General features: G+C 40.8%; 1 protein-coding gene across 1 annotated transcript in view; it reads left to right on the plus strand.

Annotated features, from left to right (window-relative positions):
• Nucleotides 1–12,580, plus strand: part of LOC109470053 (spermatogenesis-associated protein 4-like) — a 26,755-nt gene that overhangs the window by 8,022 nt on the left and 6,153 nt on the right. The window contains 6 exon segments of the mRNA XM_019768830.1: nucleotides 2,131–2,238; nucleotides 2,484–2,557; nucleotides 3,573–3,592; nucleotides 8,114–8,141; nucleotides 9,308–9,425; nucleotides 10,174–10,283. Coding sequence (XP_019624389.1) covers nucleotides 2,131–2,238; nucleotides 2,484–2,557; nucleotides 3,573–3,592; nucleotides 8,114–8,141; nucleotides 9,308–9,425; nucleotides 10,174–10,283 — 458 coding nt within the window.

A 12,580-nucleotide genomic window follows, 5' to 3' on the forward strand; every position in this document is an offset into this window, starting at 1 on the left:
GACAGGGACGAAAAAAAAAAAAAAAACAATAGCCCAAATGGTAAAGCTAAGGCTGGAAAAAGGGATTGAGAACAAAGCTATGACTATACATGCTAAAACATTGCTGTTTTATAGCCTATGTATCAAGGATCAATTATTGATGTTAATGATCTGCCGAATAAACATACCCCCCGGGATAAACGTACCCCCCGGACAAATTTTCAAACTCCAATAAAAATACCCCCCGGAATAAATTTACCCCCCGGAAAATTACCAAAATTGATGGGTAACCTGTGTCTCTTATGCTAAAATGTGCTGTTACTGATATACTAGAAACTGTTATGCACAAATCTTTAACTGTTATTTGCAATTAGGAATTTAAATAGACAACAAAGAGAGCATTTCTAGTACAAATGTAGACATGTCAATGATGTCATGTTGTTGGGAAATACATACAGTCAAACCTGTAATAAAGACCACCCCTGTATAGAGACCACTCGTCCATTACGACCACTTTTTGTTGGTCCCTTGAATTTTTCCCATCGACTCAAGCGTTAAGAAATCTTGCATTGCGTCTACCTGTCTAACGCGTCCAGCGTCCACATGTTTTCGGTCCCGAGACGGCCAAAATGCCAATCCCACCGTCTGAGTCCAGCCGTGAGTACGTTGCCAAATGTTGGCCAAGAGAATCCAACGGGTACCGGGTAATAAAGAATATGGGCATGATGTGGCAGCATTTTTTTTTTGCTAGCGTTCGTATCATAAAAGTAAACAAAATTTCGAAGTGCCAATTACTCAAAAATGGCCCCTAAAAATCCCAGCGAACCATCCCAGAATGTCGTAACTTGGCGTCGATTACGACAACTTTTCTTTTGGGAAAAATCCACTAAAATTAGAAAATAATGCTTCTCTAGCGACCAGATAGGGCTCCAGATATTTTCTGGGCGATATTAGCCGGGATTTTGTCGTAAAAATGAGCCAAAACTGGTGGTAGAAGAAAGCCGAGAAATATCCAACATGGCGTCGCTGCTTGCGTGAGGGAGAGTTCATTTGGGGTTAACGGAAGGTCTCATTTTTTACGGGGAAGACTGTGTAATATTTTACCCGATTTCTTGATTTTATTGCGGTAAATCGACATCGACAAATACAATACGGTAGCTAAAAATCTTAAATATTAAATGACTTGCTTAGTTTGTTAGAATTTGTTCTAATTTAGAGCTTTGAGGAGTTCGTATTTTGATGAGCACCACCCATGACAATGGAACATTCAGACAAATTTATGCACGCCGCGATCGCGAAAACCGGCTGGAAAATGACAAGTTTCTCGCTACAAAACGCGTTCATAAACGTCTTCACGTCGAAGATTTGCCGATTTTTTTCACGCGTAGTCGAAAAAAATTACTGATTTTCAAAAAATTAATAAACGTACCGTGCAAAATAAGAACGTACCGGGTGGACGTTCGGGCCCCAAAAAAATCGGCAGATGAGATGAGAGTAACAAGAATTAATTTTTTTTTTCATTTTGCGATTTTTTGAAGCGGCGTTTCCGAGAACCAACAAATTAAATTGGTGTGGCCTTACAATACCAAGCTACGGTAGCCATTTAACCTCAGTATGCTTGATGATGATAATGCTTGAACATTAGGAATGCCATGATGCCTGTTTCTTGTCGAGCTACTGAATGTCTAATCTTGTTTGCTTGTCTAAATATAAATGTGTCATAATGGTATGGAAAACAAATCTTTTAATTGTGAATCATGCCTCAATTCAGCAGTTTTGTAGCTGCAATGGCATGTCATGTATCGTGTGATTTTATTATAGATTTTATTATTGAAACTAGAGAAGTAACATTTGCAAGGCAAATGCATAATGTTTACCTTTGGACATGGTCTGCACTAATTCTTACTCAAACACATTCACATACATGTACTACTGCTACTAGTATATGGTGACAGAAGCAGAGCAGACCGTGAAATTGCAACATTATGTAACACAACACCAGTCACCATGGTGACAGATGTCAACAAATCATGTCATTGATCAGGTCAGAGGTCACTGTTTGGAGAAGAAGAAGAGGAAGAAACAGAGCAAAAACAATATGTTTTCCTTTGGTAAACATAATAAATAAACCATTCATTCGTCCCTTTGCAGTCCGTTTTGACATCCAGCCCAGCATAGGTGAACTTGCTGTCCGCATTGCACCTATGGACACAGTTACCCAGGCAGGAGTGGAGTATCCTGGGCTGCAGTCACAGAAAGGTAACTAAAGGGCACAGCACAGTAATAGGGCTTTCCTATGTTAATATATGGGAATTATCCCAAAACAATGTGGTCAAAATTCATATACCTGAGAACCTTGAGAAGTTGAAAGCACTAATTTAAAAGCACTTTTAATTGTTTCATAATGACTTCAAAAATCAACACAGATGAACTTTCAAGATTACATCTTCATATAGTTAATTTGTGCCTGTTGACATGAGGTTAATTCAATTTGTTTGTTTCAGCGAAAGTGCCCCAACCACCACCTAAATCTCTGGAACCAGTGGCAAGTCGAACAGTCGCCTTCAAAGAGATCAATGTTAGTCAGATGGGGAAGCCCTCCTTAGTCAGGCCTGGCCTGAAGGAAGATCCAGCTACTGCCCTTCTTCAGCAGTAGTGCAACTGTAAAAACTTGGATGTGTCATGAGGCCACATCAATTTGATTTGTTGGTTCTAAGATTTTTACAGAAAAATAGAATTAAAAACAGACCTAGGCATCTATGATAGCCCCAAATGCAGTGGTGGTTTATAATTCAAACAATAAATTTCAAACTAATGTAATGAAACCACTTCATTGGTAGATTGAAAAACTGTAACAAGTCTGAAGGAAAGGGACTTCCTTCAACTGTTGGAGCCAAAATGTGAGCATGTTGGAGTTGATTCAAAGGCTGAATTTTTTTTTTCAAATCAGAAAGAAGTGAAGCAGGCAAATCTGTGAACCAACATATTAAATTGGTGTGGCTTAAACAAAATATGCTCTAGCTTATGTAATCAACATTATTGCTGTTAAGTTGTAACTTGACTTTTAACACCTTTGTTATGATGAAAAGGTACTTTATTACAAGAATGTGTTAAGACTGTTGTACATAACAATGTTGTTACAGAAGAGGATAATATGTGTGCCAAGCTTGCAGTTCTTTTGTTTATATTCCAGCAAGAAAAGAAAATCTGTTAAAATGTCAGAAATAGCATGCTTTATTGAATGACTGCAATAAAATTTACTTACCACTTTCTATAACCATTGTTCTGAAACTGACATGCATATGTTCACGTTCAGCTTTTACCAGTTGGCATGTCATTTTTGATGCTGTTGCTGAAATATCATTATGAAGCAGTTTTTGTCCTTCGTAGCTGTGGTTTTCATTCTACAGTGACTGTCAATTATTCAGATGTGGCAAATGGCATCAGAGAGATATTTTTTTTCTGTTAAGCAGACCTCATATAGACACAGGTGTTGCCATCAAATGTATATAAGAGTCTTGATAAATGACAATAACAATGACAATGAAGTTGGGCTAAATGCAGTACATTAGCTACAATTCAGTACAAATAAGGAATAGGAAAACTATGCTATGTTCAATCTTCATCTATGCTTTACACGTTTCTTCTCTCTTACGATTGTTCTAATACATCATGATCAACTGAAGACATATGTAAGAACATGTCATCCTTTGTTAGATGTACATATTTCTGTTCCAACTAAATAAAGAACTTTCCACATGGATAACATGGAATATTCCAGTTTTCTCAACCTTATAACTCAAATGACATAAATGTTTTTATATTTGATTCTGAGCTCACTGAAAACATACTATATGCTGTGTTTAGGCCACTAACCCTTGTCCTGCTGGCATTCCTGTCACAATATTTTTCAATATTTTCATGTCTTAATTAGATCATAGACCCTCAATTTTTTTTGCCCTGCAGTGGCATAGTTATACTTCCGCATTCGTTGCGTTTCGCTGCGGTGTGATGCGTTGCACGAGAAATACCCCCAAATCGTACCTATGCAGGGTGCTATATAGATGGTACTGTATGTGCTACGCGACATATGTTGCCCACAGCAGGACAAGGGTTTTCATTTGTTGTTTTTCGGATTTTTCAGAAAAAAATTGGAGCGACGGGGGGAAATAAAAATTAGCCAGAAATGTTACAATATGAGCCATGAAGTCAACATACCAGGCTGGTTTATAAATAAACAATAGATTTTGAACTTTCAATGAAACAAAATTGCATTGTTACATTGAAAAACTTTAAGAACTAGGGAGAAAAGGACTGTCTTCAACTGTTGGGGCCAAAATATTTCTTTCATTGAGCATTTTGCAAGTAATTTAGAACTGAAAAATTTTTTTTTGCAAATCAGAAAAAAATGGACAGGGCGATCCGAGAAGCAACAAATTAAATTGGTGTGGCCTTAAGTAAGTCTTTCAGACTGACTTAGACCATAAGGACTTTGGGTTAGAATGGAAATGTTGGGAGAAATTTAACCAAATGAGTGGGATGGCCTGACTTGAGTTGTGTCAATGTTTTTATCAATGTCAATGATGGTCAGCAAAGCCATTGACCATTTTCTCACGAAGGTCTTGCATCTTCCTGTGGCTGCTCTGAGGTGGCTGAGACATGCCGGCCATGTTTCCTCCACTCCTGGAGGAAGGACTCGGTCCTACAGTGTGATCATGGATGATGGAGGTGATTTTTACCTCCATGGTGTGATAGTGAGCTTATGTGGTGTTTGCTGGAGACTCTACATGTACAAATGAAAATCAAATTTAATAGACGAATGTTGGAAGAATCTTCTAGTAACTATATCCATCAGGCTGCTGCATCCCCAAGAAATCTTCAGCTTGTTCCATATTCCCATTAAGATCCAATTGTGAGGGGAAAGGGTTTAATCTTCGGTATATGTTTGGAATTCTAAAAGAAATTGGGGAATTACATTAGCTTCTGTCACGTTGATTCTTGCGTCTTTTTTTTTTTGCACTTTTGGACGAGACGCCCTCTGTTAATCTGTGCCACCAACGGCCTGCACTGTCAACAACAGCTCGAAGAAGCAGTAAACCTACGTTTGCGATCTGTACATCCGTTGCTCCCCGCCCATGCCGCCCAAAGTCCGGGAATGAGCACGTCACCGGGCACGTCAAGGGGAGGGGCACAGCACGCCTCAAAACCGTTTTTCACACCCATGAAATTAGCGCGCCGATGTGCGACCCGCCCAGGCACGCGCCAGATTGACACAAGCACAGTCAGTGGGCGCCCCCGCTATGATTACCGTCTCCAAGCAGAGGTTTGGGGTTATTTTTGGCGTGTTTTTAGGCTTTTTTTATCGAGGTTTCTCTTTTGCACTGGAATTTTTTTAAGTCTAGTGCAAAAGAGACCCCCCCCAAAAAAAAAAAACATTTGGTTGGGTGAAAAAAATTTCAGTGCAAAAGAGAAACCCCGATAAAAAAGGCTAAAACCACGCCAAAAATAAACCCAAACCCAAACCTCTGCTTGGAGAGTACAGGATGATCACACCTTTCAAAAAGAGTAGCGGCTTGGCCAGGTGTGCGACTGTAGTCTGTACGAGACTAACTACGCTGGCTATACTAGTATATAGGAGAATATTTGCCGGGGGAGTTTGGCCGCTTTGTAGGTTTGACTGGATAACTCAAGAATTGGCCAATTGGACCCCCGATAGCCGGGAAACTCCTCTTGCCAATTAATATTCCCCTAAGCTTTTTAGGCAAAAGGAGTCTGGTGGAGACTTCATCAATAGGTTCTTGAGTTATCCTCCTTTAAACATTTTTCAACAAATGCAACTGCAGTTACAGAGCAGGCAGCTAGGGGGCTCAAACTCATGTCAATTCTTCCCCAGCACAAGAGCCATCTACCATCTAAATTTCGTGACCCTAGCATGTCCAGATCATGAGATATGAAAACAGGAAGTTCAGCTGCAGTACCATGACAAGCCGCCAGGGGGCCCAAAAAGTAATCATGTCGAGGTTTCATCAAGGCCTACCCACCTACCAAATATCAAGACAATTCATCAAAGCCTTCTCGAGTTATCGTGTTCACAAATACACACACACACACACACACACACAGAGAGAGAGAGAGAGAGAGCCACACGAACGCCCATTAAAACACCTTCTTGGCGAAGGTAACGAAGGTAAATATCCGTGCTAGCATGCCCTGTCACGAGACGCAGAAGAATCATTGACCACGCAAATTAGATCCTGATTGGCATAATTGTCATCCAAATACGTCATTATGTAAATATCACTTTCATACATCCACACGTACAAACATAAACCTCTAGTAGTTCTATGCGAAAAGAAACAAGAATTCGGAGATCTCATACCTCCATGAAATATATGAGTTTTTGTAAATGTTTTTTTTTTAATTTGTCTCATTGACTATGGAAATAAGGTCGTAATTTTGCTCCAAAGCGGCTCCATAATCTAGTTTTATTTAACGGAAGGGGTCCTAATTCCGACCTTCCGACGCGCATACCTTTGGTAATAGTTTATCTGACCAAAAACCCGCGCAACATGAGCTATAATATTGACTGATAAAGACAACAACGATTAAAGCTGCACAGCTGTGTATTTCACTTCAGTGTAGCGCCTTGCACCCAAGCGTAATGGTTAACGAAACTCACGGCAGGTCTTTGGTCATTTTGCCGGTGGAACGTTCTATCGCAATAGGGGTGCCCTAATTCCGACATAGTGTTTTTAAACACAGGTCGATCTGAGAAGAGAGTTTAGAAATCATAATACACAAATTATGACTAAAACAATCTACAACTGTTTTCTGTCCCAAACAAGTCCTCTTTTTACGATTACGCGACTTGCTCCAAAGCGGCTGTTTCAAAATCAAAACCAGCATTATTGACACGCTCGTCAACCCTCGCTGAACAAGCGTCAAATTCAAACTGATTTTTCACTCGTCTGTTGAACAAAAACAAACTTTGTGAGATTACCGTTATCAACACAAAGACTTTGTCCATTCTTGTGGTTATTTTTAGGCACGTGCTCCCATGCATAACGCCGCAACAAGGATTTTTCAAACGTACGGAAATAGGGGTAGGTCGGAATTAGGGCACCCCCCGTTATGGTTTTCTAAATTCAAATGACAATATTTTTCTTGTAAAATTTTTCTCCTTTGTCATGCTGCATTTCAACATGTCCTCAATAATTATGCAAATGACCTCTACATTAGCATAATATATGCATAGTGGTGTTAACCTTTACGTAACTTACACATGTCACAAGGTAAAAAATTCACATCATTCACCAATAATGAGTCACAGAATTTTCACATTAATTATATACTAAAAATGATGAAAATACTAGTACGCTGTTCCTATCTGGACCTATTGGCTTTTAAAGATTTTGCCCGAAAGTCCCCTGCAGTTCCAAAACAAGCTGCTAGGGGGACCAAACCCACACTACTTATTCCTGACAGGAAAAGCTATCTGTCACCAAAAAATCAAGACCATAGCATGTTCAGGACAAAAGATTAAAAAAAAAACGGAAGTTCTGCTGCAGTACCAAGGTCATCCATCAGGAGGCCCATATTTGACCTTGACCTTCGTCTTCCCAAGACTTAACGTTACCAGCATACCAAATATCATCACAATCCATAGTAACGTTAAAGGCGTTATGAAGTTATGCTGACCATCGTAGTGTACAAATGTGCTGAACCACACGCGCGCGCGCACACACACACACACACACACACACTGTGACACACACACACACAGACGCGCCAAAAACAATACCTCCATTTTTCATGGAGGTAATAAAATTTGATTCTTGCGTAATAGTCGACACACACACTTGTGATATTGCACCTTGATGCGTAATGTCAGCACTATGATAGATCGTGTCTTATTGGCTCTTTTAGGAGCTAACTCACAAGACAAACCAATCAGGTGCAATGTTGGAAAGTGTGTGGAAGGCATGAAAGGTGAAAGGTCACCGTGTTTATTTGTCGGCCATCTTGTTGCAGGCAACATTAGATTCTGCCGACAATTGTCTTGAATTTGGAAGAACTCTGAGCTTTGTTTAGCCAAGAGTTGTAACCCTACTGACCGGGTGCATCTTCCAGTGAGCATGGACAGGGGAACTAGGTACCAACCGGTCAGTTCCTTTTTGTTTTTGAGCATTTGTGTCAAGGCAAGGTTTAGCGTTGCGCTGTCAGTCAGAAGGAGATTTTTCAGCATATATTTTTCACCAGACATGTTTGATGTCGTTTTGAAGTGTAGCTCAACTTTTCTTACACGTTTGGATATGTTTGGATAGAGTGGTGTGTTGCTACTAGTCATGATTTACACACGTCATTAGATTGGGAATCGCCATGACCCACAGAAAGGGTTCAGGATATACTGTCTAGTAAATTATGTTATACATAACGTTACGTATCTCGGAAGTGACTGACAGGTTTCCCCTCCCCCATCAAATTATAGTGAAAAAAATTATCGAAAGGCAGCACAAGTATATCATTGAAATTAATGCCCTCATTTAGGAAACTTGTCCCAGTGGGTTGTGCATGGAGCCAAACAAAATATGGTTGTGCAGCACATATTGGGCATTTAAACAGTTCAAGCTTTATCTTATTACTCCGTGAAGGAGGTATCCCTCCTGCAGGAGTATTGTGGTCAGTTGGTTTTTCGTGTTTGCAGCTAAAATACAGGGTTCCCTTTGTGAAATCGGCATGTAATTTTATATATCGTCTGCATGCCTGTGATGATGCCCATATTTTTATTTTTACCATAGCTGTTTTCATGGTTATTTTAATATTTCTGAAGCACCCCTACATTTAAATGGCATTTGGGACTGGCCACAAACATACTGTTGTTTTGAATAGGAGGGGGGAGTCATTCCTTCAGGCAGGAGGGGGGAGTCATTCCTTCTTTCTGCAATTTGCATGTGATTTTCAAGATTGACGTGTAAAAGTATTTTGATCATGCAATTCATATATCATGTGACAGTGTTATATTCAGACTGTGCTGCTATGTTACTATCACTGCGCTGCTATACTCATTTTGAAATGTAGGGTGTTTCCTATTCTCCTGGATGATTTTTCTCAAGTATTCTCATAAGGATGTGGTGTGGATGTGGAAATTTTCTTACTAGTAGTACATATCTTGTTGTTAATGTTGTATATCATGAGAAGACTTGTTGGCATCCTTTCGTCTCGGGAAACGATGGAAGACTAAAGGCTGAATTATCTGGCAATTTTGTACATGTACATGGATGTAACCGAAAGGAAAGTATTTTGAGCCCTGCCTTCCATGTGTGCACAGTTGACCAATGAGGAGGAGTGTGAGGGTAGTGTGGAGATGTCCAGACCGCTGACCGTGGCCCTGATCGTCCCCCCACCTTCACCTGCAGAGACCCAGCCAGGAACTCCTGATGAGTCAGGTACGGACCGGTGCACACCCCAGTTCTTCCGCGACCGGGGTCCGTGGTAAAAAAGTGAAGAAAGGGTTTTGAGGGTCCAAGTTTGAGGTGACATTTCTTATAAAATGCCATGAAATATCATTAAACATTAACATGGCTGAAGAGTGTAAGAAATGGTGATTTTGGGGTGAAAATTTCTTTTGGCTCCGAACCTTACTTCCGGGTATCCTTGCATGCCAAGTGTAATCCGCCCGTTTGACCTAGATTTTGCTCTGTGCCTTTGTAGGGGTGGATTTGCAACCCCTTGTGCCGTGGACTGTTTAGAAAATTTCAGTACTAGAATTTTCTTTATAATTTACTCGGGTATAGTCAAGGCTTGGGTCTTTCTGCCAGCATCAGTCATTTCTGCCGGAAAATTTTTTCTATGGGATTATCCTATGCGAAAATTTGCAATTTTGTGCATTAATTTTGGAGTGAAAATAATGTTTTTGCCGTTGATTTTACCAAACTTAAAAAGGTTGAAGAAACCAAACTCAGCTGGTCTTGTCGCTGAAGAGATATCGTTTCATCCCATATACAGTTATTTTCCAAGAATTATTCCACAGCAGAGACGGTCGTTAGATTTGAGGGTGTGCAGCTTCGAATAGAGACGCCAAATAAACTGGGGTGTGCCCCCTTACTGCTCCTGCTTCATACTAGAAATCAAATTGTAGACTTAACTGAAGAGTTTGACTTGTAGATATGTAATACATGTGCTATGTTTTTACAGACCATGAAGAAGACAGACTTGATGCCAGTGCCCAGCCCGCCCCTCCCCCCTATTCGGAGGTGGCAGCCAAGCTGCCCACTTACGAGGAGGCCACCAAGATCACTGACAGTGTGAGTTTTCTCAAACTGACACCTGAAATCAGGATCTTAGACTTTGGGCCAGTTTACCGGTGCACACCCCAGTTCTTCCGCGACAGGGGTCCGCGATAGTCCGTTGTAAAAAAGTGAAGAAAGGGTTTTGAGGGTCCAAGTTTGAGGTGACATTTCTTATAAACTGCCACGAAGTATCATTAAACATTAACATGGCTGAAGAGTGTAAGAAATGGTGATTTTGGGGTAAAAATTTCTTTTGGCTCCGAACCTTACTTCCGGGTATCCTTGCGCGCCAAATGTAATCCGCCCGTTTAACCTAGATTTCGCTCTGCGGCTTCGTAGGGGTGGATTTGCAACCCCTAACGCCGTGGACTGTTTAGAAAATTACAGTACTAGAATTTTCTTTATAATTTACTCGGGTATAGTCAAGGCTTGGGTCTTTCTGCCAGCATCAGTCATTTCTGCCGGAAAATTTTTTTTGTGGGATTTTCCTACGCGAAAATTCGCAATTTTGGGCATTAATTTTGGAGTGAAAATAATGTTTTTTCCGTTGATTTTACCAAACTTGAAAAGGTTGAAGAAACCAAACTCAGCTTGTCTTGTAGCTGAAGAGATATCCTTTCGTCCCATATACAGTTATTCTCCTTCCGAATTATTCCACGCCAGAGAGTGTGCAGCTTCGAATAGAGGCCCCAAATAAACTGGGGTGTGCCCCCTTAAACAGGCCCGTCCTTCAAAAAAGATTAGCTATGGCACCCAACAAATTGCATTTCATCCAGTAAAGTGTATATCCTTTACCCAATCAAGGCGAAAAAATTTTGGATTTCGCAAGTTTTAATATGATTATAGAATGTCATATAATGCGCTGATTTGCCCCCCTCCCCACGCCCCCCCCCCCTTGAACACGGTCAAACCGACATCGAAGTGTGTCTACTAAAGATCGATGACGTCATATCTACCGCGATTTCATTATTTGCATTGCCCTACCCCCGGGGCACCTGGAAACTGCGTATGTACGTGTGCCAGGCGCTCCTGCATTAAGGAGGAGACGTTTTTAATTTAAAAAAGGCCATGATGACGTCATTCCCCTACTTTCCGGTCAAATCTAGTTTCAAGTTCGGCCTATCACGAGGTTTCAACTTTCAGACAAATAAGTTGCAATAATCCGAAGATACATCCTCCTGCTTTTATATCTCATCGAGACCGACACCAAACTGTACAGGCTTCTCTCAGCAGATGGCCATTTATACCGTCCTAGCTGCTAGAAGGACGCCACAGGCCTACAATCTAACCAAATATCCAATAAGCTTCGTTTTCCTACAAAACAAAATGAATCTCCGCAGCGGAAACACTTGGGTAAGATCTCATGGTTTGTTCTCTACCGGGTATGACCAAAAATTTTAATATCAACTGCTTCCTGTCAACGTACAGAACTTAAAACCATAGCGATCTCACTTAAAAAGTTCGGCTAGAGGAGGGCATTGTGACGTCATCAGCTAAACTACATTCTGGGTGGTTTATACCGTTTATTTCAGTCAGAACTAGAAGGAAAACCTACTCCATCACAAGAACAGCCCTCTAGCATTCCTTTACATGGCAAAACCTGTTTATTTAGCATGGTTTAATGCGCTAAAGCCCGTTCCAAAGGAACGGACCATTGTGACGTAATTCCCATTATGTGCGTGAATGGAACACACCCGTGGAAGCGCAAAATGAGCCTCCCGACAGGGTAACTTTCAACCACCTGTTACTCGGGAAGGAAAAGTCGCAGAAAACTCAAACTTGGCACGATGATAGACTATGACATAGTTAATTAAAAAACAATGTTAATTAAAATTTGGCTTAATTAACGGTGCACACCCCAGTTCTTCCGCGACAGGGGTCCGCGATAGTCCGTTGTAAAAAAGTGACGAAAGGGTTTTGAGGGTCCAAGTTTGAGGTGACATTTCCTATAAACTGCCACGAAGTATCATTAAACATTAACATGGCTGAAGAGTGTAAGAAATGGTGATTTTGGGGTGAAAATTTCTTTTGGCTCCGAACCTTACTTCCGGGTATCCTTGCGCGCCAAGTGTAATCCGCCCGTTTGACCTAGTTTTCGCTCTGCGGCTTCGTAGGGGTGGATTTGCAACCCCTCGCGCCGTGGACTGTTTAGAAATTACAGTACTAGAATTTTCTTTATAATTTACTCGGGTATAGTCAAGGCTTGGGTCTTTCTGCCAGCATCAGTCATTTCTGCCGGAAAATTTTTTTTTTGTGGGATTATCCTACGCGAAAATTCGCAATTTTGGGCATTAATTTTGGAGTGAAAATAA

This window comes from Branchiostoma belcheri, unplaced genomic scaffold (assembly GCF_001625305.1).
Source record: "Branchiostoma belcheri isolate BF01 breed outbred unplaced genomic scaffold, Haploidv18h27 scaffold218, whole genome shotgun sequence".
In the NCBI taxonomy this organism is placed as follows: domain Eukaryota; kingdom Metazoa; phylum Chordata; class Leptocardii; order Amphioxiformes; family Branchiostomatidae; genus Branchiostoma; species Branchiostoma belcheri.